The sequence below is a fragment of the Notolepis coatsorum genome, assembly GCF_963971535.1.
Source record: "Notolepis coatsorum genome assembly, chromosome: 17".
NCBI lineage: Eukaryota > Metazoa > Chordata > Actinopteri > Aulopiformes > Paralepididae > Notolepis > Notolepis coatsorum.
The window spans coordinates 38,090,932-38,118,925 of NC_140181.1; the positions used below are offsets into that span (position 1 = coordinate 38,090,932).

General features: G+C 41.0%; 2 protein-coding genes across 2 annotated transcripts in view; one reads left to right on the plus strand and one right to left on the minus strand.

Moving 5' to 3' along the window:
* Nucleotides 1–27,994, minus strand: part of LOC311244582 (ephrin type-B receptor 2-like) — a gene marked incomplete at both ends in the record, with an annotated part of 199,092 nt that overhangs the window by 83,256 nt on the left and 87,842 nt on the right. Inside the window, 2 exons of the mRNA XM_084334168.1 lie at nt 22,888–23,572; nt 24,815–24,879. Of these exons, the coding sequence (XP_084190294.1) occupies nt 22,888–23,572; nt 24,815–24,879 (750 nt within the window). The remainder of the gene's footprint in view (nt 1–22,887; nt 23,573–24,814; nt 24,880–27,994) is intronic.
* On the plus strand, nt 1,502–2,623 carry LOC311244583 (creatine kinase, testis isozyme-like; the record flags this gene model as incomplete). Its single annotated transcript, XM_084334169.1, has 1 exon — nt 1,502–2,623. The coding sequence occupies exon 1, from the start codon at nt 1,511–1,513 to the stop codon at nt 2,621–2,623; it is 1,113 nt and encodes a 370-aa protein (XP_084190295.1). The 5' UTR covers nt 1,502–1,510.

The following is a 27,994-nucleotide window of genomic DNA, read 5'->3' on the forward strand; positions in this document are numbered from 1 at the left end:
TGGCTTTTTTTACATACAGTTACGCCTATGTTTGAGATCTCACGGTGTTCCATTACACATACCAGTTGAACACCACAGATACCACACATTTTTCTATGAAAGAGAAACATTGGGAGGTTTTGTATCAGGTTTTTATTATCAATTACTAACGTCCTCGTATGAAACCCTTCAACTAGACACTGTCTGGAGGAGGGATATTCCAGACCTGGAAAGTGACTTTGATTGGCAAGAAGCATGGGCAAATGTCCGTCTTACATCAAGGAACCCAGACCACCAACAAATCAATCTTAACTATATTCACAGGACATACTTGACTCCTATAAGACTGAACAGAATGGGCCTGAAACAAGACTCAAAATGCTCCCAATGTACAAATGGAGACGAAGGGACATTTATGCACATGTATTGGGACTGCCCACCAGTTAAGGCATTCTGGAAAGATGTGACCCATCAATTATCAAAACTCGTATCTTGGAATATACCAGTACACCCCTCTGTATTGCTTTTAAATGATGTTTTTGAGTTTGCAGTAAATCCACAGCTAAAGAGATTGGTCTTATCGGGTATCACAGTAGCTAAAAAACTGATCGCATCACGCTGGTTTCAACCGGAAAAAATGTGCCGGAAAGTTTGGTCTCTTACATATCTCGATGTGATATATCAAGAAATATCTACAGCAAGAATTCTGGGTCTCAACGAATCCAAAATGTCAATGTGGGTAGAAGTGGTGGAGAGAATAAAAGCTAGCTTATAATGGTAGTGTCTGGTTAGGAGTGAGGGATAATGGAGGTACTATCCAAGGAGGGGTCCGGGAGGGGGGGGTTCGAGCTGGAGCATATGTGTGTAGGGTTTTAGAAAATAGGTATTAGGGGTATGTTCTATATAAACATTTATATAATTGTAATTTCGCTGGATATACACTGTATACGGTTAAAATGTTATTATAGACTTTTCTTTTTTTATCTTGTTTCTGTACTTGCATGTAATTTTAACCACCTTGACTGTTAGTTTCATTGTGCATTATGTGTTGAGTACTGACTTTTAATAATTTTTGTTTTGCAATAATAAAAAAAAAAAAAAAAAAAAAAAAAAAAAGATTTAATTTTAATTGTTTAATTAAAAACAAAGGTTCGAACGTCTGTTCGAAAAACCCTGACGAAGTTTGAATCCCAAAAACAGGCTTCGGGGACAGCCTTACCGTACATATTATTTATATTATTCAAATGGTACTCAAACATGTTACAGTGTGATGTCACAGTATGATGTCATAATCAAACATTCTAGAACATTTGTGATGTCACAGTATGATGTCATAATCAAACATTCTACAACATTTGTTATATATATTCAACAATTCTCTCAGAATATCTCATTGTGCATCTTGAAACAGTACTGAACAGTACTGAACAAATAGACTAAACAACATATAGATTGAAGCCTGCATTTCTCAACCAAGGTGTTGGTTTGCTGTGGAAAGGTGAGAGCAATCATGCCGCACAACAAGCTGAAGATGAACTACTCTGCTGAGCAGGAGTTCCCCGACCTCAGCAAGCACAACAACCACATGGCCAAGATCCTGACCCCGGAGATCTACTCCAGCCTGCGGGACAAGGCGACCCCCAGTGGGTTCACCCTGGACGACGTCATTCAGACCGGCGTCGATAACCCAGGCCACCCCTTCATCATGACCGTGGGCTGCGTGGCCGGAGACGAGGAGACCTACGAGGTCTTCAAGGAGCTGCTGGACCCCATCATCGAGGATCGCCACGGGGGCTACAAGCCCTCAGACAAACACAAGACGGACCTGAACCCAGACAACCTCCAGGGCGGCGACGACCTGGACCCCAACTACGTGCTGAGCTCCAGGGTGCGCACTGGAAGGAGCGTGCGCGGCATCGCCCTGCCCCCCCACTGCAGCCGCGGGGAGCGACGCGCCATCGAGACCCTCTCCATTGCAACTCTAGACTCATTGGACGGCGACCTGAAAGGCACGTACTACGCCCTGAAGAACATGACGGATGAGGAACAGAACAAGCTGATCGATGACCACTTCCTGTTCGACAAGCCCGTGTCTCCACTGCTGCTGGCGTCCAACATGGCCCGCGACTGGCCCGACGGCAGGGGCATCTGGCACAACAACAACAAGACCTTCCTGGTGTGGGTGAACGAGGAGGACCACCTGCGTGTGATCTCCATGCAGAAGGGAGGCAACATGAAGGAGGTGTTCAATCGCTTCTGCACCGGCCTCACCAAGATCGAGTCCCTGTTCAAGAACAAGGGTCACGAGTTCATGTGGAACGAGCACCTGGGCTACGTCCTCACCTGCCCCTCCAACCTGGGCACCGGGCTGCGCGCCGGAGTGCACGTCAAGCTGCCCAGCGTCAGCAAGCACGAGAAGTTCGGAGAGATCCTCAAGAGGCTGAGGCTTCAGAAGCGCGGCACAGGTGGAGTGGACGCAGCAGCGGTGGGGGGTATCTTCGACATCTCTAACGCCGACCGTCTGGGCTTCTCCGAGGTGGAGCTGATGCAGATGGTGATCGACGGCGTCAAGCTGCTGGTGGAGATGGAGAAGCGCCTGGAGGCGGGCCAGTCCCTCGACGACATCATGCCCGACCAGAAGTGATGAACCTGTTGACCTAACTCCTCCCCCCTCACCAGCCCCCCCCCCCCCCTCCCCCGTCCTATATATAAAAAAAAACTAATCTTAACTACATCAAAGAAAATACACTCCGCCCCCCGAGCATTTAGCGGCACTAAGAATATAAAAACGGAAACAAAGTTAGACGAGTCTTCCATCCCAAGTGTGATGAAGGATTTTGTATCTGGAGGCAGTGTTTTATTTTATTTTATTAGGGATCCCCATTAGCTGGTGCCATAGCAACCAGCTAGTCTTCCTGGGGTCCACACACAAAAAAACATACAAAAACAATTATTGTTGCAAAGACTAAATTATTAAAAGTCAGTACACACAGTGCATAATGAAACTACTGTAACAGTTAAGATAGCTAAAATTACATTACAGTGTAAAACAAAAACAAAAAATTACTTTACAGTGTTAAAAGCAATTTAAAAACTATTTAAGATTCTTTTTTAAAGTGAATCTACTGTAAATGCAGCAGAGGTTTTGAGGCAGGTTATTCCAAAGAGTTAATGCTCTAAAAATAAAAGATCTCCTTAAAGCGCTGGTTCTAGGACCTGGCAATTCAAGCTGCCCACTACTGGAACCTCTAGTGTAATGCTCGTGCACAGTATTACTAAAAACAATCTGATTATGTATAAAAACAGGAGTTTTACTGCTCATGACCAACTTGAACAGCACAAGTATATTAAAAGACAATCTATTTTCAACGTTAAGCCAAGAGAGGCGGGCATGCATACGGCTCACATCAGACCTTAGTGAGCAGCCCAGTACCAACCGTGCTGCCCTGTTCTGGACCACCAGTGTTGTTGTTGTTGTTGTTGTTGTTGTTGTTGTTGTTGTTGTTGTCACACAGGAATGTTGAAGAGGGATCTTAACACCCAGAATAAAAGTCTCTTTGGCCAATGAAAAAAAAAAAAAAAAAAAAAAGGTTAGGTTAGTCAGAAGTAAGTTGAGTGGAGGTGAGGTTGGAGTTGTGACATAGAGAGAGAGATTGAGATATTCTGAGTTGTGTAAGGTGAGAGGTAGTGAGAGGAGAGGTGAAGGCGAGAAGGTGTTCATTGTGTACTGGACCCTAGACTGGCTGAGAAACCCCCTTGTGTACTGACCCTGGACCGGACGACTACCCTGAGTATTGAACAATCCCTTTTTGTGTACGAGAGCCTGTTTTGTGTTTTTGACCATCGGACTGTATTACGACCATTCTGTTGCCTATCGAACTGAATTCTGCCCTTATTCAATAAATATTCTTATTGATTGATATTGCTCTTGTGTGGACATTCGAATTTGTTTGCATTTGAACCGTGGCTAGTCTGAAACCCACCAGGCTCGTCACAACGTGTAAACCTTTATGAATGGAATGATCATGGTTGTGTTATTATAAAGATTTTCATTGAAAACATTTTTATTATTTTTTATTTTTTGCATTTTATTTTATCTCACAATGTTTACATCCCATTCGTGTTTCACTGAAGTTTCACTTCCAGTTTTGGCAAAGTTGTAATGAGTCTGACCTGCTTTGATTGACAGGCAGTTGGCTTGTTAGATTTCGAGGGGAGATCGTACAGTCAATTAATCAATTAAGTCAAGTAATCAATTTGAAGCACAAGGGCATGTTTACACTGTCCGTACTACTCTCAAAAGCAAGTGCATCTCAGTTTGTGGGGTATCTAAACAGATATAAACATATATAAACAGGAATTATTGGACAAGTATAAGTTAGAGGAGCTTGAAAATAACGTGAACTAGTATTTTTGTAATTATTTATATTTTGCTGTAGTGGATAGGTATATTATTTTTGATATTGATAGATAACTTATTACATATTAATATGATAGTGTAAGGTAGGGGCAGGACCAGATAAGCGTTGCTTCTTTCTGTCCCTTCTCGAACAAAACCATTTGTCTTGAGCTATGTTGACAATTGCTTCCATGTCTAGGAAGATATATTTGATTTGATTTGTATTTGTATTTTATTTATTATTTCTTTATTAAATATTCTATTTAGTTGTTGTTATTTTTTTTGTTATTTCAAGTTTGTGTGTTTATGGTTGTTCGAGATAAATAAAGATCAAATAAAAAAATACATGTTCAGTGCACTGTTTTTGTCACCCTGTGCTCACGGCGTGGTTGTGCTCTACGTCACCCTGTGCTCACGGCGTGGTTGTGCTCTACGTCACCCTGTGCTCACGGCGTGGTTGTGCTCTACGTCACCCTGTGCTCACGGCGTGGTTGTGCTCTACGTCCCCCTGTGCTCATGGCGTGGTTGTGCGTCCTTGTGCTGTAAGAACACATGCTACAGGAACCCCTTCTCTCCTACCCTGCTGCTCTATAGCAACATTTTCAGAAATAGTACGTAGTAGTAGAAAATTCCATTGGATACCTTTAATTTAGAGTGCTATTTCTTTTATTTCTTCTTTTAATCCTCTCTTTCTCAGATTTTTCTCTGTTTACTCCCCGTCCCAATTTAGTCGTTGTGCCAATTCCCCCCCTCCCCTACCTGTTTGTTGTGCGCATGTTCTCCTACTGGTCGGTACAAGGGAACCCTGAAGTCATCCGCACACAGCGATCAGCCCAAGCCCCAAGCAATGCTGACTCCGGGAGTCGAAACCGCAGCCTCTTGCATTGGTGACGAGCGCAATCTCCGCTACGCCACCTGACCACCAAATTTAGAGTGCTATTTTGACATACATTTCGACTTTAACAAATATTGGAATATGGATATTGCGCAAGGCCATATTGCGATTTCGATTAGATTACATTTTGATTAATTATTCAGCCCTAGTCTGCACTGTGTTTCTCCAGCCTCTCGTTATGTCAGGAAGTGAGGTGTGTGTGTGTGTGTGTGTGTGTGTGTGTGCGTGTGTGTGTGTGTGTGTGTGTGTGTGTGTGTGTGTGTGTGTGTGTGTGTGTGTGTGTGTGTGTGTGTGTGTGTGTGTGTGTGTGTGCGTGCGTGTGCGTGCGTGCGTGCGTGTGTGTGTGTGTGTGTGTGTGTGTGTGTGTGTGTGTGTGTGTGTGTGTGTGTGTGTGTGTGTGTGTGCGTGCGTGCGTGCGTGTGTGTGTGTGTGTGAGACAAATATTGCTCTGTCTCAGCTATTATTGGCAGCTTAGCCGCGTGGAGAAGGAGGTGCTATGTGTACCCTTAAGTGTTCAGTGCAGCTTGGCCCTGATATATTTGATTAGCTGTTTATGTAATATAATTTGTGGAACCAAATAAAGTATTCAAATGTGTGTGGAAGGTGGAGCCACTGTGTGTGAAACACCAGAGACACACTAACATGGCTTCCCTGAGCCCACAACATCACCACACAACTCCATGAATCTTTCAACTTGATTAAAAATTAAATGGCACTGTACTGTTTTTGCATGTGCATGTGTGCGAGTGTGTGTAATAGAAATAGTGAGAGAGACTATGCGAGTTGAAGAGATGAGGGACGAGGAAGATGGGAGGAGGGAGAGGAGGAGAAAGAGACATCCGAGAGAGATAGATCGCTAGATAGATAGATAAAGATAGCAGTTCATTACAACATCAAATGAGAGAGAGAAATAAAAGAGGAAAAGAATGAGGGAGAGAAATAGGGAGAGAGAAACAGAGGTAAAGAACAAGAGAGAGAGGCGAGAGAAAAACAGAGTGGAAAAGAGATAGGAAGAACAAAGAGAGAGAGAGAGCAAGACCGAGAGAGAGACGGAGACAAAGAGAGAGGTCAATGACTCATTGTGATTGGTGGGGAATTGAACGCGTCTTTGCCCCTCTTCCATTTACGTGTGCACTGACCCATAACTAAACGGCATTGGGTGGGTGCCCTTACATAGCCTCTCTCTCTCTCTCTCTCTCTCTCTCTCTCTCTCTCTCTCTCTCTCTCTCTCTCTCTCTCTCGCTCTCTCTCTCTCTCTCTCTCTCTCTCTCTCTCTCTCTCTCTCTCTCTCTCTCTCTCTCTCTCTCTCCGAGCGCTGGCTGCTTCAGATGACTCTTTTTGCACAGAGCCTGATTTAGGCTCTGCCACTGGTAATATTAAAAGATGTAAGCTCTGCCACTGGTAATATTAAAAGATGTAAGCTCTGCCACTGGTAATATTAAAAGATGTAAGCTCTGCCACTGGTAATATTAAAAGATGTAAGCTCTGCCACTGGTAATATTAAAAGATGTAAGCTCTGCCACTGGTAATATTAAAAGATGTAAGCTCTGCCACTGGTAATATTAAAAGATGTAAGCTCTGCCACTGGTAATATTAAAAGATGTAAGCTCTGCCACTGGTAATATTAAAAGATGTAAGCTCTGCCACTGGTAATATTAAAAGATGTAAGCTCTGCCACTGGTAATATTAAAAGATGTAAGCTCTGCCACTGGTAATATTAAAAGATGTAAGCTCTGCCACTGGTAATATTAAAATGGAAAGTCCACCTTAACCCTCGAGTCAACCTTCAAAAAACCCACTACCTGGCTCCCTAGTGACCGAAACTGCGAGCTCAGTAAAACATATCTTTTTCATGTATTGTTCCTATTTTCTTTCATGAATATCATTATTAACTTCAGTCCTCACCATACATATAGAATATTTATAAATTTTCAGGATTTTAACCATTTCTTAAATTAGGGTTAGGGTTATGGTTGGGCTTAGGGTTAGGGTTATATTGAAAGGTGTGACACTTGTTGTTCACACGCTTAAATAGTGATTGTTAAAAAAAAAAAAAAAATTGATTATTGTAATGTGAGTCCAAGATGTGATACTGAGCTACTTTTTTGGCATATACATAAAATCTAGCCAACGCTATCCACAAACACACGTAAAAAAAAAAGGGCTTTTTGACCAGAACTGCGACAAGGGTGACTCGAGGGTTCAAATAGAATGCAAATTTTTCTCTAATATAGTACAGCTCAGTTTCAATGAATTTGAACAAGTGTTTCCTTAAGCTGAACACCGGACAGACAATAATCTTTCTTTTTAGTTTTTTTTATCCACTTGTTCTCCCCATTTTCAAATTTTTTCTCCCATCCCAATTTCGTATTCTCCAATTCTTCCCTCCCCTGTCTTGAACGTTGCTAGACTATGCCTCCCACTGGTCGGCTGTAGTGAGGACAGAAGCCTTGCATCACGTGTCCCCTCCGGTACACGAGGAGGCAGCCTGTCGCCTTTTCACAGCAGCAGCTCGAACTCTCAGTGGCGAGGAGTAACGCGTGGGAGGCTCACGCTGCCCCCGCTACTTCCTGCTTCCGCCGCACCAGCATCACCAAACCGACCTGTAGGAGTCGCTGTCCACAACGTCCAATCCCCACCCACCGGCTTTCCCACCCTCTAACACTTGCCAATTGTATTAGTATGAACGACCGGCCAGCCGGTAGCAACGCCGAGAGCTGGGCTTGAACACAGCGTCTCCTGCGTTAGTGGCGAGCACCTTGCCCACTGCGCCAATCAGCCGCCTGCGGACAGACAATAATCTGTATACATACCAACTGTTAGAACTGTTTGACTCTTAACACATTCAGTGCCAAAAACGACATATAACGCTTTTGCCCGACAAGCATTGAGTGCCAGAAACGACTATTACGTTTTTGGATCGTTTGATCTTTTTACTTTGATCCCTGCTCTACAGACCTGCCGGGAGCGATCTGCATCATTTAGGCACTTCCCCACACATTAGAACTGCAATGCTGATCGACTATCACCAGTATCGTCTGTGTCTGAACTGCAATGGCTTGGGGTTGATAGTCAGCTTCACTTTCATTTCTCCACGGTTAGTGGCCCCTCCTTCTGCTGGAACAGAAATTCACATTGCTCGCCTAGGAATTCCGTTGCATAAGCGTATTTGACCATCGAAACATGTATAGACAAATACACTGGTAATCGTGATGGCGATGCGATCACTTGGAATTATTCTTCTTGGAATACCTTCTGGCTAAGGTAAGGTACATTCTATGTTTATTTTACCGAATCTGAAACGTGTTTTTCTAACGATCACAGTTCTGTGTTTCACCGGACGAAAAACATGGTCGGCAAAAATGATTCGTTTTGAGTTAAAACTACCCCCCCCCCCCCTTGATGATTTTGTGATGGTACATATATACATGTCATATACCTTTGATTTGGGAGTATTTGGAGTTTCATGGGATCAGCCAGAACGGTTTGGGCTTATTGCACATAACACATTTTATCTCGCGATTCATGTTTGTGGGATATGATCCCGAAAAATAAGAGAAAGAAAAAAGTCAGGGGCTGGCGTTTTTTTTTTATCAAAAGCCCTGGGTCTCTTTTCTCAAATGACTACACTCTAATTAGGGCTGGGCGATATGGCCTCTAAATGATATTGCGATATTATTTGGCCATATCACGATACACAATATATATCGCGATATTTTGACATTTCCTCTAAAGCACTTAAAAATGCTTGATTTAACCCTTTGATGCATACAGTCACACCAATATGATGATTATAATAAGTCCCTGCAACATATGTTTGCATTATTAAACCATGAAGATGCTTTAAAAAAATATTTAATGAAAATGTACTAAGAGTAGTCTACTGACACACAGAATATTTATATAAAAACTATTTTGTACAGTACTGTGTTTTCTATCCACTTTAGCCAAACACACACACACACACACACACACACACACACACACACACACACACACACACACACACACACACACACACACACACACACACACACACACACACACACACACACACACACACACACACACACACACACACACACACACACACACATATATATATATATTATATATATACACACTGTGAGAAAATAATAATCACACACAAAGGGATAATGGCTTATAGCAGACTTAATGATTTTAGAATATTTCAGATAATGAAATTAAATGTTTATATCATCAACTATCCAGTTAGTATTTATACTGTAACGTTTGGCTACTTTAAATCATTGAGTGAAGGTTATTGCATGACTACTAGTGAGGCAGTGCTTCACTAGTATACAAAAAAACGAATTTTTATTATTTTTATTAAAAAGAAGGCGGTTAGTGAGGCCATGCGCACTTGATTGATTGGCGTTCACGCAGTGTTACATTGTGTTGACAACCTTGAGATCCAATCAGAGAATGGTGCCAGCTAATGATACGGAACTGCAGCTGGACCCTATTGACTGTAGTGTGTGTGCAACTTGATTTGAAAGAGACTGACATAACGTTAGAGAAAAGAAGATTAATTTGCCTAATATAATAATTCATATTTTAAGATCTTTATTCAATTGTTCATGAACTTATTGTGCATTGTTTGATGATATATATATTTTTTTATCTCATTTGAAGTAGTGTAATTGACGTGAACGTGCCGTCTTGGACTCTGTAAGCTAACTTGTTATAGCTAACGTTAGCTAATAGCTAAGTCATCGAAACGTTCACCCAGAGGAAGAAGAAGAAGAGGAAGATGGGATAGGTGAGGCGAGCCCACAGCTTTGATGAGTGCACTGCTTTGGCAATCGCTTGGGTGACTGTCTGAGTGACCACCTGTCGGAGTCGGAGTCCCGAAAATGGAACGTGTCTCACGCATCAACAGAACAATGTTTAGTGGATTTCGACAGCATCCTCACGCAAATGAAGGATCGATTAGATCACAAAAGACTGCTGTTTGTTGCATTGCCTGATTTGCAACTGTTTGCAAGCAGAGGAGGTCATTGAACGTTTCATCAAAAAATATCGAAGGATGGATTTAATTTACAAGTGATCAGATGGGAGGGACACTATTTCCTCGTAAAGAAGTACATCAAATGGTGAGTGGATTTAAAATATATATATATATATTGGGCCACTGCGTCCAGTGTGTCAGTGACGTGTGTGTGGCTGAAATGCGTGAGTTTACTTTCGAATTACCCACGTAATTGTCCTTGTGTTATATAAAACCCATCTGTGGCCTCGTGCAGAGGAAGGTGGTAAATACATGTTAGAGGAGACTGAGGAAGGGGTTCTATCAGTGTCTGTCTGGTCACCAGCTGTTCCTGAAGTCTGGGGCCAGGCGGATGTTTCTCAGGAAGTTTGTCAGAAGGTTATGGGAAGCTCCTTCAGATAAAATCGGTTCCTGAAGTAATCAGGTGTTGTGGCTAAGAGGCTGAGGTTCAGCAGCTTGTTTTCACCGTGCTGCTCTTATTCACCTTTCCCTCGATATTCCAATGTACAGTTTTGCTTGTACAGTTGTACAAGCATGTACCATTGACTCAGAATGGTCTGTTTTATTGAAATCGTCACAGCAGTATAGTTTGTTTATACTTCAGAAGTATGATATTTAAACATGGTCCCCAAAATGAATGGAAGCGAATGAGGAGCCTGACACCTGGGAGGAATGGGGGTGTTGCAGCCTTGGGGATGTTTTAAAAATATAATTTAATATATAATATAATATAATAATGTGTGCTTCACTGGTCAGCAGCTGCCACTGGTAGAGAGAGAGCGAGAACGCGCGAGAGAGCCAGCCCCCCCCCCCCCCCTGGTTTTGTAGGTTTGCGTTTTGAGCGTATAAGCTGCCGTAGGTGATGATGTCACACTCGAATGTCAACACAGGAAGTTGAACACACGGTGATGCGAACTGGATGCCCGATATGAAGAAACGAATAACCAATAAATATGAAGTTATGTTTGAATTTCTGTTGTCAAGCCTCATCAATATTAATATTACCCCACCCCCTTTCCTCACGAATGGAACTAGTGTCGTGGAGTCCGCTTTGAGCGCTTTCAGGGTTAGCAGCTAACGCTAGTTAGCTTAGCCTAGTTATGTGGGATAACTTAGTTAGCAGGTAACGTTAGGCCATTGCTTGCGTCAATTAAATTGCATGTCATTAAAGGTCCACGCTAGTCTGTGTCTAATGAAATTACAATTGCATGTCATTTAAGATCCGCGCTGGTCTGTCTATAATGAAATGAGAGGAAAGCTCTGCGCTAAAGCAAGTCTCATCTCAGCCGCGACGTGACAACATATACTCGATGTTCACGATATAGTAATTTACTACATATCATGTAGAACAAGCCGCGATACATCGAGTATACTCGATATATCGCCCAGCCCTAACTCTAATTAGGTTGTGCCAAATCCTCGCCTCTATAAGCGCCTTTTTTCGACTCGATGCCCTGAGCTTTCTATAAACTCATATTTCACTAATAACAGTTAAAATCATTGGTAAACAAATGTAGTGCTGAAAATATACTTTGACTGCTGTTTTGACCTGGTTAGGGTCTTTACTCTTTACATGAATTCATACATTCTGTAGAGATGAATTTACGGTGTGATATCAATCTTGTACCGGTCCCCGGACCGCTCAGACTTAAGAGGTTAAACCACTAATTTGTTGCTTTAGGACTATAAACCATTTATTTGTTGCTTTAGTGATCAATTGATCACGGGACTTTAAACCGCTAGTTTGTTGCTTTAGGACTTTAAACCATGTATTTGTTGCTTTAGGACTTTAAACCATTTATTTGTTGCTTTAGGACTTTAAACCATGTATTTGTTGCTTTAGGACTTTAAACCATTTATTTGTTGCTTTAGGACTTTAAACCATTTATTTGTTGCTTTAGGACTTTAAATCATTTATTTGTTGCTTTAGGACTTTAAACCATTTAAATGGTCACATGGGCTGGGAGAACCAATGGAAAGTTCCTATCGTTTCTCTATACTCCTGTGCGCGCCGCAGATCAGGCCATCAGACACACGCTGCTTGCACATAACAGAGGATAGAGACTAGAGAGGCACTTGTCCCTGGTTTTATAATAAAACCAAAAATACATTTATGTTTTTATAATGTTCAACAAGGATGGATGTGAAGGACGGGAGATATTACTGCCACGGAAGGAGTGGAAACAATTAGGTAGCTGATTAGTACTGATAGAACACAGCTGTGCATCATTAGTTCACCCACATATCACACGCACACACCCCAGACACACACACACTACAAATACACTAGGTTAGAGAGAGGTGAGTTGAGTGGAGGTGAGGTTGGAGTTATTGTAGTGAGAGAGAGATTGTTGTATACAGAGTCGGACTGTATTATGACCATTCTATTTGCCCATCGTACTATTATTCTGCCTGTAAATCAATAAATATTCTTATTGATTGATATTGCACTTGTGTGGACATTTGAATTAGTTTGTTTTTGAACCGCAACAAGTCTGAACACCACCAGGCTCGTCACAGCATGTTGAAAAAACAATAATTCCCTGGTGTTATTCAACAAAACACAGTTTTTCTGTGCATTTTTCTTATGTCAAATATTGTATGCTCACACAATGGTAATGTATGATGGTGACTTTACACTGCCCCAGAAATAAAGGGTAGGTTCCCCTGACTCATAAAAATATATAGCACTCGATACTGACTCAAAGAATAAGCTCAGAATTGGCAAAGATATAACGCTGTCCAGGCGAACATTTGTCTATGTAGGCTTTAGGGTTAAGTACTGAACCCTGCACACACCCAGTGTATTATTATTATTATTATTATTATTATTATTATTATTATTATTATTATTATTATTATTATTATTATTATTATTATTATTATTATTATTATTATTATTATTATTATTATTATTATTATTATTATTTATTATTATTATTATTATTATTATTATTATTATTATTATTATTATTATTATTATTATTATTATTATTATTATTATTATTATTATTATTATTATTATTATTATTATTATTATTATTATTATTATTATTATTATTATTATTATTATTATTATTATTATTATTATTATTATTATTATTATTATTATTATTATTATTATTATTATTATTATTATTATTATTATTATTATTATTATTATTATTGATAGTATATGTCTCACCTGTCTGACTGGCCAGACCCTCACTTTTATTTATTTTGTATTCATATTTGATCTTGTTCTTTACCTCTACTCTGATATTTGTATTCTCTATATTTTATTAATTTATATTACCCTGCCTGTACCTCCCTTCCCCCTCCCTCTCCCCCATGCTGCTACGGCACCAGGGTTTCCCCAAGATGATTAATGAACACACCTCTTATCTTACTGAGATAAATCCTGGAGCTGCTCCAGTGACAATGAATAATGGCATAACTCCCAGGACACTATGACAGCAGGTGATCTTACTACAGTATTTGTTCAGAGCTGGAAGCCCTACATTTAAAGGGCTCATAAATGTAGCTCATAAATCAACAACGTCCTTGAATCTGTGGAACATGATTGTTACAGTAATTTCAGTTGGTATACAAAAGTCTTGTTGAAAGTGTTATAACGTTTGATATCTCAACCTGGTAAGGAAACCTTGGGGCCAAGAATAAGAATTGGCAAGGATTGTTAACATGGCCAGTAAAGTTATAGGGAAACCACAAAATTCCCCCAAATATTCTTGCATCACAAAACAAAAAGTATTTTGTAAGATTTATTTAGCAGCTTGTTGTGAGTCACTGCTTTACATTTGTTTTGATGTTGGATATTTCGACATTCAGAAGGTCCAAACCAGCCCTGAAAGATACCAGCTTCAAATTGGTCAGATATCCAACATCAAGTCATGACACTGTCCAGCAAAATAATTATCCCCCCTCATCAAGGTAGAACTGAACTGAGAATTCAGGAAAAAGTACACCTATTTATGAATAAGATGACGTTTATGTTGCATTGAAATGTATGTAATTTATAGTGCTGTCAATAGATTAAAATATTTAATCGCGATTAATCGCATGATTGTCCATAGTTAACTCGTGATTAATCGCAAATTAATCGTATTTTTTTTATCTACCTTAAACAGATCTTTTTCAAGTTCCAAGTTTTAATACTCTTAATAATCAACATGAGAGTCAACAAATGCTTGCTTTATGCAGCCATTTAACACAAAAGGATGACCCTCATGCATTGCAAATTTGCATCAAATTCAAAACAGAGTGATGCACAAAATAACTTAAAAGAAAATAATAATTTAAAACAATGAAAGTGTGCATGAAATAATAGGGGGAAGAAAACGTTAGGAACTTGTTACATTCACCCACACAAGGGCTGAGGACTCACACACCCCCCCTCTCTCTCTCACACACACACACTCTCCCAGCTCTCTTTCTCTCTTGCCCCTTCCTCATCTCTCTCACCCCCCTGTCTCTCTATATATATCTCACACACACACACACACACACACACACACACACACACACACACACACACACACACACACACACACACACACACACACACACACACACACACACACACACACACACACACACACACACACCTACACACACACACACACACACACACACACACACACACACACACACACACACACACACACACACACACACACACACACACACACACACACACACACACACACACACACTTAAGAAACAAACATAGTATCAATGAGAGCATCAATAATACACCTGAGTGAAGTCTAAAAAAAAAAAAAAAAAAAAAATATTATTATTATATATTTTTTAAAGTTAATCGTGAGTTAAAAAAAATAGTGGCGTTAATAGAATCGGGCAATAACGCGTTAATACCGCGTTAACTTTGACAGCCTTAGTAATTTATAATTGAGTACCTCAGACAAAGAACCATAAGTCTGTTTTAAGTTTTCAGAGGAAGAATGTTTTCAAACTTTATTATAAAAGCTGAAACAGGTATAAATATACTATGGTAGTAATCCAGGCTGGCTAGTGGTATAACTATTAAGAGTAGGTGTGGGATATATACAGATATAGATGTAATATACAGTATACAGGTATGTGAACAGGGATATATATATATATATATATATATATATATATATATATATATATATATATATATATATATATATATATATATATATATATATATATATATATATATATATATATATATATATATATATATATATATATATATATATATATATATATATATATATATATATATATATATATATATATATATATGTAATATACAGTATACAGGTATGAGAACAGGGATGTATGCAGATATATCCAACAGTTGTAGATAAATACTATCAAATGTAATAATTGTGAAAACCCGCTTGAATATTGAATATTACTATAATGATGCACTGTAATTTTAAGAGCACTGCTCTGTTGTAATTCAAAATTGAACTATTTTATATGTCTGTTCCATTTGATAATTCTTAGACTATTTTTAAACCAAATCATTTTAAACAATTTTTGTCATTTGTATTACTGAATGAAACTGTAAATAGAGAACCTATTTGGATGCTAGATCCTAATGTGAAACACTGTGATTTACCTTACCTTGCTCATGCTCGCTTACGCCTGTATTTTTACTGTTGTGAAGCACTTTGAAGTACTGCAACTTCTGTATGAAAAGTGCTATACAAATAAAGTTATTATTATTATAAATATATATACAATATATACAGTATAATATAATTACTGTTCATGGCTATCATACAGGTATGTAATGTATGTAAACACTAACAGTAATATATGTGTAGGCTATAGGATGAGGTATAAATTGAGTATAGTCAACAGAGTTCAGAGTTTGTACGGTATGGGCAGAGCCTAGAGTATAGGCAGTGGAGTTCAGAGGTTATACGGTAGAGAGAGAGAGAGAGAGAGAGAGAGAGAGAGAGAGAGAGAGAGAGAGAGAGAGAGAGAGAGAGAGAGAGAGGAGAGAGAGAGAGATAGATTGAGAGAGCGAGAGCAAGAGAGAGAGGGAGAGAGAGGGGGGAGGGGCTGTCACTGTTGTACAGATTTCAGAGAGATGACAGCTGAGGGGAAGAAGCTGTTCTTGAGACGGTTGATTGATTAATTAAGATTAAAAAAAATTAATCCCAAAAAATTACATTAATATTGACAGCCCTATTTTTTTTTTATATAAAAATATATCTTTCTTTCTTTCTTGACATTTTTGCCAAGTCCTGTAATTTTATGGCAGAAAGTCGACATAAAACCTTTCAAATTGCATTGTAATGTTTTCTAAAAGCCGCTGCAAAATCAAATAGATGAGTTAATACCAACAATGCAAATGATTGACTACTAATATTGATAATATAGATGACATCATATTGAAAATTGGTCTAGAAAACACGTTGACAGAACATCCTAGTAAGACATGATAAACACGCGTAGGACACGACCAGACATGACATAGACATCAGTTGGATTTTAATTTGGGAAATATATTTACTATTTCAAATAATATTTATTTGGGGAAGACGTCCTAACTACAGACCAGGGGAAAATGTTGGTCTGATGTGGAGTTGCTCTGATGGCCAGCTGGTCAGTGAAATCATCTGGTCTACTTTTGTGGGGATGCACACACAGACAGACAGACCTACACAGCTGCAGCCACTTTGTGTTTCCCACATGCAGTCGTGCAGAGTGATCTCTTAAAATGTAGTGTTTACCAGAGATGTGCTCATAATTTTCTTTCATTCTAAGATTTGGAGCATGTACAGAACAAATTGAGACCACCAGCGCTTCAACACACCACTCACTTTTGCTACTCTAGCCTCAAATGATCTAGTGTGACCAGCTTGGTCAGCCTTCTGATATAATATCAGACGTTTGCCTCCAACATACGAGACGCAATAGATTCTTCACACACAGAATGTGAGGTATTTCTTGCAGCAATGGAAAACAAATATACAGCCAACTAGACCATCACAAAACCAAGAATTAGTTCTGCAGAATGTCTGCATGCAAAGAAAGAAAACACAGACAAAGCCAAGAAGCTCATGGGAAGTGTAATTAAAACACAGAGACTGCAGTATCACTTTAAGCTCCTGAAGGAAGTGCAATTGGGGGGGTGCAAGGTAGGGCAACATTTCACAAGAATCTTAAGAAGCTAATGCAACAACGTTTTGTATGTGTGTGTGTGGGTGCATGCTTGTCACTTGTGTGCATGCGCATGCACATGTGTGTGTTTGTGTGTGTTTGTATGTGTGTTGCCCTTAGCATCCACACACAGCATATGATGTAAACAAGACAAAAGTCTTTCTCTGGTCTGCATCCCCTTAACAATTGTGTGTATTGAGCTGCACTGTATTGTACCCATTCTGCAATCTGTTAATACAATTTTCAATCAATCAATCAATCAATCAATCAATCAATCAATCAATCAATCAATCAATCAATCAATCAATCCTGTAGCGTCTGCCAGAGAACAGAATGTCAAATGGCAGGAAGAAATTGAAGTCTTCATTGTAGAATGAATCCACATTACAAACTGTAAGTTAGTTCTTTTTCCAAAATGGCTACTTTATAAAAGGACATGTCAGAGTCTCTTCAACTCCAAGCTCATAGCTCAAAGACTGCGATGCCAATCTGTTCTGATTAAAAAATGTCTACCCAAAAAGACAAACAGAAAGATACTGCGTGAGGCTATGAGACTAAAGCCATAGCAGCTCTCCGGTGTGTCCTGCCAGCGAGCAGCATGCAGATGGTTAATGGTTAATAAGATCTCTGTTTCTCTCCATGCAGACTATTAGAGTGGAAAAGTCACAAGGCTCAGCGAGTCGTCAGCAGAGGATACGTGGGTAATGGTTTGTTTATTACTCTTCCTTCTCTGTGCTTTGCCTTTGGGACACGGTGACACAATGTCAAGTCTTCTCCCGGAAAACACAGCATTTGCAGCTTTCAGAGAGCCCTACATATGCTTGAAAGCGTGGTGTATTATATATGAGGCGGCCAGAGGCTATTTATGGCAGCGTGGATGAGTACATGGACGTTCCTGGTGCTGTAACATGGACATTCTCGTACGGTTGCCACATAAGGACTGTCGTGTGGAATCAGTCACAGAGTAGCTTCTGAGATGATGAGTCTAGGGGCAAACCAATGGGAATCACAGAGCATACAATAAATTTATGTCTCAGAACCATCTAATTTTTTTTTATTTGTCCCAAATTGAAGAAGAACTATCCCAAATCCAATACATGGTGGTTGGTGTGAATTCTGCCTTTTTTCATCTATCATCCCAGGACTGTTTTCGCTCATCTTTTCTCCTCTCTTCTCCTCTCCTCCCTTATTCTCTCCCCCCCTCTTCTCTCTTCTCCTTGCCACTGTCCTACAATCTCTTTTCCCCCCTCAATGTTCTATTCAGAATATATGTCCAATATAGCCGATGGTCAGACACAATGGATCAGTGTAGCCGCATACTGTTATACAGAATACAGCAGAGAAGGGAACATCCATCTTCTCTCCATAATTGTGGTGCTGAAAGGACAGCACAGACACTGTTGCAATGGTGGTGATACGTGGAAAAAGCAAATCCATATCTGATGTGGGAAAATAAATAGGCCTATCTGGGAAAATAAACGTACATTAAGCTACATGTTTTGGTGAATTAAGCCATGTAACATATGTGACCAGACACAGACTCTTAGAAGGGTCTTACTTTTTTTTTTTTTTTTTTTTTTATGTCTTATGAATCATGCTGCTAACACACTACTCATTCCTGAGCTATCGGGCTTCAAAGAAACTGTAGCCATTTCTCTTGCCATGCATAATGACTACTTTACCCAGAAAGCAATGTAACCCCCCCCCCCTGACTTGACACATTCAGTCTGAGAGCAGCCCTGCCTCTAATAAGTAAAATAAGTGATGAGATAGTCAAACAGGTGAAACAAGCTAAATACTTTCCCATCATAATGGACTGTACTCTTTGAAAGTTGCACATTTGTAATAAAAAAGTTTATTTAGTATATTCTTTGTTTGCGTCAGATTATTTGTAACATAATGGAGATGAACACTGGTTGGGGGAGAATGGCTTTGCTCCCCTTTGCGTAATTCACTCACAGCTCGGGCTGTCGTTGTGGGAGACATGATCATAATTAGCTTTTTATGCACATGACATGAGTCTCCCGAACTATTTAAAACCAAGCGAGAGTCGATCAGAGATATGCTGAGATATGGTCACTTTTATATTCTAGTGTGTTTTTAAGACAATAGGTGTAAGGGTCCACAATTCCCAGGACTTTTCTCCCCTGTCTGTACTCCTCAAGAGCCCCCACCTTTTCACATTCTCTCCCATGGTCTCCCTCCACTCATGAACAATATTCCTCCGCCTATTCTAGGACCCTTCCCCCCTGTCTGTACTCCTCAACAACCCCCACATTTACCCCCACATTTACCCCCACCTTTGCACAGACATTTCCCATCTGTACCTCACCCTGCTGGACATTTATCTGAACTTCCCCTTATCTCTCCCATGCATACCCTCCTGGTGCACTGGTGTATCTTTAATGTCTACATGTCTCTCTGTGCCCTTCCCCTGCTACTTTGTCTCTTGTTCCCTTGTTGATTGTTATGTTTACTCTGTCTAGTGTTCAGTCTTTTGTTCTCTGTGTTCCCAGTATATTCATATGTTCTTGTCTGACACAGTAGTGGTGGGCCTGATCTCTGCCAACAACGAAAGGGCCTACCTGGAAGAGGTAGAGAACCTGTCACAGTGGTGTCAGGAGAACTGCCTCTCCCTGAACGTCAGCAAAACAAAAGAGATGATTGTGGACTTCAGGAGGTCGGGGGTCAAGGACTACAGCCCCCTCAGCATCGACGGGGCACCGGTTGAGAGAGTGAACAGTTTCAAGTACCTCGGAGCCCACATATCCGAGGACTTGACATGGACCACACACATTGACAGTGTTGTGAAGAAGGCACGACAACGCCTCTACTTCCTCAGGCGCCTAAGGAAGTTCCAAGTCAGTCAGAAGATCCTTAGGAACTTCTACTCATGTACAATAGAGAGCATCCTGACCGGCAACATCACCTCCTGGTTTGGGAATAGCACTGCACAAGACCGTAGCAGACTACAAAGAGTGACACGTTCAGCCGAACGCACAATTGGAGGGGGGCTTCCCACCAGGGGCGGATTTAGGATTGTAGGAGATCCGGGGCTTAGCCCAGATGGGCCCCCCCCCTTTTATTTATTTTTTTTTATTTATTTTTTTTTATTTTTTTTATTTAAATTTTTATTTTTTTTTGCAGGCAAGGGGTGGGTAGGAGGGGGTCAGACACGACCCCCTCCACGACAGATTTTATTTGAATTTAATGAACCTGTACGTGCAATTTCCTGCAATATAGAGCCTTCAATCTTGACCAATAAAGCTGCTCTTTTCACTATAAAACTCAGTTAACCATAACGTAGTTATGGTTAGATTTATATATTGGGGGGGGATATATCATATTTTTCATATAATCAAAAAGTGGTGGAGCAAGATCATACCTTTGCTCCCCCAAGTTCAATAGTGGGAGAGCAGAGATGCTCCGAATGCTCTTATGGCCAGGCGTCTATGATTCACTGATACAAAGTAAAATAGTGCAGTGCAATAAACTAGTTAGTAAAATAGAATAAAATAATGCAATAGTGCATTGCAATAAAATAGTTATCATCGTATTTTTTCGGGAGGCCGGTAAGGAGTGCATTACAGTAGTCGAGTTGGCTTGAGATAAAGGCATGGATCTGGTTTTCAGCGTCCTTTTGATTTATAAATGGCCGTACTTTAGCTATGTTTCTAAGGTGGAAGAATTAAGTTTTTGTCAACTTGTTGATTGTGATTTAAAGCTTAGGTCTGAGTCTACCATAACACCAAGACTTAACTCACTCAAATACAGTTAGCAGCTGGATAGACCACAGATGGAAATTAGCTTCTGCTAAATCTGGTGCAAACATATTTTCATGTAACAATGATGAATTGTAAAAAAAAACAAAAAACTAAAAAATATTTTTTTTTATTTTTTTTTATTTTTTTTTTATTTTTTTTAAAATAGATTCGGGGCTTTTCAGACTACATCCGGGGCTTGAGCCCAGGTAGCCACCCCCTAGCTCCGCCCCTGCTTCCCACCCTCCAGAACATTTACAACAAGCGGTGCAAGGGGAAGGCTAAGAGAATTATTAAGGACTCGAGCCACCCGAACAACTGCCTCTTTGAACTGCTGCGGTCAGGCAAGCGATACCGGAGTCTTAAGGCGAGCACAGAAAGACTCAGAAGAAGCTTCTATCCCCAGGCCATCAGGCTGCTAAACGAACAATAAACACTATGCAACAACCATCAAATGCACACAGCACACACACCCACACGCACACACTCACTCAAACAAACAACACACTGCAGCACCCACTCTCCACACCTTAGATCACACAAACACACTTTACACTTTATATTTATTGATAAAGGATTTGCACTACAACTCGTACACCTACTGTGAATTGTACCTAAATTGCACCTCGTCCCATTTCTGCCTTGCACTATATAGTATTGTATATTAGTACACTGCACAGTATTGTATATTGTATGGTAACTACGTCTATTCTGCATCGAACATTGTACATATGTCTAAACTGAACACTGTGACCTCATTTTTTTACTTCTAATTTTACTATGTTATTTTATTTCATACTTATCTTGTCTTGCACAGTCTCTGGAGCGTAACAGTAAGAAGCATTTTGTATAAAAGTATTCTGTACTTCTGTATGACAAATATTAAAGAAACTTGAAACTTGAAACTTGAAACTTGAGCCCTGTGTTGTATTGTGTTCTAGTCTAGTTTATTTCCCCGGTGTGTTTGGCCTTGTGTTTTCCTGTAGCCCTGTGTGTTAGTTCTGCTTTACCTCTCATGTGCGTCTTGTTTTGCTAATTGCCCTGCTGTCTCTCTAGTGTTAATTGTTCCCTAACCTTTTTTGTGGGTTCATTGTTTGAGATTCCGGTTTGCTGTTTGATGTTGCTTTGCTCTCTGTCTCACCCTGTCTCCCGTGATCCAGTTTTTGCCTCATAGTAAGTGTTCCCAGTGTTAGTGTTTGTTTTGTTACTTTCCTTGTTTTTGCATTTACAGTTCGGTTTTTTGGTTAGTGTTTATTTTGTAGTTAGGTTTTGCAATCCTTTTCTTGCCAGCCTTACTGAGTTTGTCCTTGTCCTTTGGAGAATCCTTTGTTTGTTGCTACTGCTCCTTTTTGAAATAAAGCAATTTTTTGTTACACTTCACCCCTGGCTCCACGTCTCGTCTGCCTATCTGCCTGTGCTCACCTGTTCTGTTCTGCTATTGGGTCCTCTACCAACACGATCCCTAACAATAGGTCTACATCAGAATCTTAATAAAATGCACACAAATTACGACTGGTCGGTAGATGCCTCCAAAATGTTGACTAGTAAACATTTCGTTCATTTCGTTCATGTCCCTAGTTATGATGCATTATAAACACAGGTTTCATAGCAAGTGTTACAGTTGAATTTCCCAATCAATCAATCAATCAATCAAACCACAAGTGCTTGTCCTCACCTCTGCAGACCGTGCCATTCTCCACCGACTCGTACCCAGCTTTGCACAAGCAAAGCCCAATGGGCACCATCCACTCGCCATCACCGTTGCAGTAGAGCTTGATGGGAACGACCACCTCCTCCCCGTTGGAAACACACACGCCTCGGGCTGCCACCAACGAGGTGCTCTCGGCCCCGGACAGCGTCTCCGGGAACATGGCGCCGTTTCGAATCACCTGCGGACACTTTCTGTAGAAGACTCGCACGCCGATGAGCGACATGCAGGCGCCATAGTCCTGGAAGGCCAGGTAGAAGCCGCTCCGCGACACGGGTCCGAAGCTCCGCACCTCGCTGTTGATCTTCATGACGCGGCCGCCCAGGTCCACCTGGGAGAAGCTCTCGTCGGCCGCGATGGTGTCCACCTTGAACCAGGGGTTCTCCATCCAGGCCGGGGACGACTTGGTGGCCACGTCCGTGTCCGCCTCGTAGTAGTAGAGGTTGAACGTCTCCTTGCAGGAGCCGGGGACATTGGGTATGGAGCTGCAGTCGCGCACAGAGAACTTCATCTGGACGTGGATGCGCTGGGCGCCGCGCCGGCGGATGTACTTGGTGCGCACCCAGTTGTTGTGGTTGCTGTCGAAGACGTTGCAGACCTGGTAGGTCCGGATGGTGTTCATGTTTTCGTCGTAGCCGCTCACCTCCTCCCACTGAGAGACACAAATAAAAATACAAATATAAATCTCATTTTGCATTATTGGAGTGAGGTGGACAGACTGAAAACTCTATCTTATTAGATAAAACACATTTATTTGTATTGCAGATAAACAGAATTGTTAATAATTATCGTGGTGGGGCAGTTAGGTGGCGTAGCGGAGATTGCGTTCGTCACCAACCCCGGAGCTGTGAGCTGGATTCGCGCTCCGGGGTTGTCACCAGCTTGGCTGGCCGTTCACACTAATACAATTGGCTGTATTAGAGGGTGGGAGAAGCTGGCAGGGTGGGTCCGGGTCGTTGTAAACAGCGACTCCTACAGTTCGGTCGGGGCGCCTGCTAAGCGCGGATAGGACCTGAGTGGGATAGTGTGATCCTTCCACACGCTACGCCCTCTCTGGGAGGATCCGCGCTGCCAGGTGAAAAGAAGCGGTTGATTGGCTGGACGTGTGTCGGAGGAAGCACGTGATAGCCTCCACTCTCCCAGATGATCTGACTGTGGGGGGTAAGTGCGCAGCGACCAGGAAGGGGATTGGGAATTGGCATACGACTAACATTGGGATGGGAGAAAATCGGAGGAAAATGGAGGGGGAAAAAGATCAATAAAAAAAAATAAAAAAAAGATTATCGTGGTGTGTGTTTCAGTGTTATGGGGAGGGTATAGTGGCTGTAGGGGACATACTGTAGTTTTGTCAACATGCACCTTCACGTTCATGACATCCATTTTTTTTATCCTCTTTTTCTCCGCCTGATTTTTCTATTTTTCTCCCCACCCCAATTTATTCGTTATGCCAATTCCCCCCCTCCCCTACCTGGTTGTTGTGCGCATGTTCCTCCTACTGGTCGGTACAAGGGAACCCTGAAGTCCACTACATGCTTCCTCCGACACATGTGGAGACAGCCAGTGGCTCTCTTCTCACCTGGCAGCGAGGACTCTCATTGGTGAAGCGTAACGCGTGGGAGGTCACGCTGCCTTCACCATTTCCTCCCTTTCGCTGAGCAGGCGCCCAGACCTGACCTGTAGGCGTCGCTGTCCACAACGCCAGATTACCACCCTCGACTTCCCTCCCTCTAACTCAGCCAAACGAGTTAGTATGACGATCGGGCCAAGCCGCAGGGCAATGCTGACTCCGCAGCCTCTTGCATTGGTGACGAGCACAATCTCCGCTACGCCGTCCGACCGCCCCTTGTTCATGACATCCATGAATGTGGGCATTCAGTTTGTTTGTTCCACTCACCCCCTGCGATGGGTATATAGTCCAGCCCAGTTCTGCTGTTGCTGTTGTAGAATCCATTAGTACCTCTAGGGATAGAAGAGAGAAAGAGGTCAGTGCCTTATTCTGAACAACTCCCATGAAGAGGACTGAACCTGAATGACAATTCAACTGAATTTTATTAGTATTTTATTCATGTAACAGCTCCCATGTCTGATTACCTTGACCCAGGTGGCTTAAACCAGCCACCCCCACACCAAACAAATAATAAGTACAAAGAAAACCAAGAATAACCAATACAATTAACAGTAAGCAAATTATCCATAAAAAGGTGCCCATCCAGCATGTCCCAACAATCCCATAGAAGATAATCATCAACAACAACAACAACAACAACAACAACAACAACAACAACAACAACAACAGCAACAACAACAACAACAACAAGTGTTTTAGTCCTGAGAGAAAGATGTCATTGTAGTTCATATTGTCATGTGTTGTAAAGACAAATATATATACAATGCAAAGCTCCAGGTCCGTTTTTCCCACCTATGTTGAAATTAACTGTCATCCTTTCCTGAGTCTTTCCCCAGTAATTGTGTCCTTCACAGTGCATGTGGGGTGAGAGGTAAGGTGATGGTTTACAGGAATATTATGTTTTACTAACTAGCCTGTTAAGCTGTAGCCCTATTTTCAGAAGATTTGTCCACATCAATTTGCATGTTCTTGGTATCTAGGAACATCTAGGGACCTGGGGGTAAGCAAATGAATAAAGGGAAGATGATTAAACAGAAGGATTTGTAGATACAGTAATAAATGATAATCCATTTTAATTATAAATTCATATTGACCTTGAACTTGACCTTGACCTTATTATGGCCAAATCATACATCTATGGATAGGGAAAAGGCTCCTCTTTCCAATGACAGTGTTAAATCTGGATTTAGTCATTTCCTTGCGGTTTTACGATAAAAGAGATATAATTTGTATTTTTCCGATAAATTCTTATTTATTTCTCAACAACATTAAAACCTCTTAACATCCAAGGGCCCACATGTGGGCCCTCATAAGGACAATTTGCAACGTGCCACTTTGCTGACCTCTAGCGACTCGGGTGTGCATTTATTTTAATACAATATATAAGTAGAATTAAAGCCCTATTTGTTGCCTGTCGATTGCCCTTTCAGTTGACAAAATCTGTTCAGCGGTTCTCGAGTTACATGCCGATATGTGAGGTGTGCACCAAAGTACACATTACCACCCCCGACTCCCGGGGCTCTAGCTCCGTCAATCATTTGGCGATCTCGAAAGATTTTGGGTTGTAGCCAATGAGTGTGGCTTTCCAATGATACCCCATGATATGATAATTGGGGATCTAATACGGTCTCTATTAATCGATTTATGAAAAAGAAAAAGCAGGGTCCCCACATTGGGGGACCTTACAGCTTAACAGGCTAGCCTATTTCTAAAGGAACATGCCAGCATTAGTGTATGTAGGGGCGACAGTGGCTCAGGAGGTAGAGCAGTCGCCTGGTAATCCGGAGGTTCGATTCCTACTCCTCCTGGGCAGCGTGTCAAAGTGTTCTTGAGCAAGACACTTAACCCCTCATTGCTCCCGATGAGCAGGTTGGCACCTTGCATGGTTGCCTCCGCCATCGGTGTGTGAATGTGTGAGTGAATGGGTAAAATGTGAGGAAAAAATTGTAAAGCGCTTTGATAAAAGCGCTATATAAATGCACCATTTACTGTATTATGGGAAATGCACTTACTGTACCGTCTTTTCCAGAGCACATTTCCCATAATGTTGGCATGTTCCTTTAAGAGCTACAATGCTAACACTAAAGGAGCAGATATGTTGCAATTGGTTTATGTCCACACTAGCAGCTGATGCTGCAATCTTATGCTAGTTTTGACTAACAATTTATCCTTCTTCTTTTCTTTTTTTTATAAAAGATTCTAAATCCCCTGCCTTATCAAAAAGACAAATCGATATTAGAAGATCTTATTTCAAGATAAAGAGCCTGTGCAAACCGTTTGATCTTTTAAAAACCTGTACAATTTTCCATAGTCATGGGTGTAGCTGGACTCCCTTATTTGGGCAGGAAAAAAATATTACAAACGTCTCTATGTTCTGTAGCAGGGGTTCAATTTCAAAAACCCGTTTAAAACAAAGAACCCAAATAGATACTATGAACATTGAGTCCCTGGAAAAACTCTAAAACCCAGTCACAATCAAACAAAAATTAGTAAATGAAAAACTATACTGCCAACAGTTTATGCACTGCAATGGTCAATCATCATTTTCTGTGGTATTGTCAACCTGTACTAGATAAGACTTCAGGTTATGGCCCAGTGTGGAGGATAACAGAACTTGTCTTCTCCCTCTGAGTTATCTCACCCAACCCCCCCCCCCACAGTTTTATTGTCCCCCTCTCTCCCGTGTCTATAAAGAGAGGTCTCAGGTCTCCTAGCTAGTCACCATGGTAAGAGCCATTCAAGCCATATTCTCTGACTATTCTGTATTTGATACGTTCATTCTGAGTTAATAAATTGTATTAACTGGATCTCCATTGACTGCGTAAGTAATTATATTCATCCACACCAGCTAATGCCTCTCAGCTGGAACCTGTAAGAGGCATCTGTTTGCAAAAGAATGCTTATGTGCTATAAATGGCTCAAGGATAGCTTTCAATTTACTTTGGGTATGCAATCGACAGGCATTTTATGCAAAATTAGCAGGACTGTTAATTAAGAGGACCATACCAATCATTCTTGCCTTGATAGAAAAATTAAGGCACCCAAGCCTTCTTTTTAATAATCTTCAATTCTCATAGTGTTACAATCCACCTGAACTCTCCTCTCATCCTGGTCCTGTACCCAGGGAGCGAAATTAACTTTTTGACTCACCGGCCAGTGGCGGGTAGATGGGAAGAGTCTACCCGCCAAGCATATTTCTTACCTGCCAATATATATTTTATATATACAATTTTTTTTTAAATAAAATATATATTATATAATCATACTTGTAGTTGTATTATCTGCGAGACATCGCCACCACGCAATAAGTCAAAATGCTTGCTATCTGCAAACAGCTCCACTGTCTGTTTTGGCTGTGTTGCTATAGAAAAATAATCCTTTCAGGGTTGCCTATTGAAATACTGTACACTTTCCTACTGTACACTTTCCTGATTAATTGAAATGGGG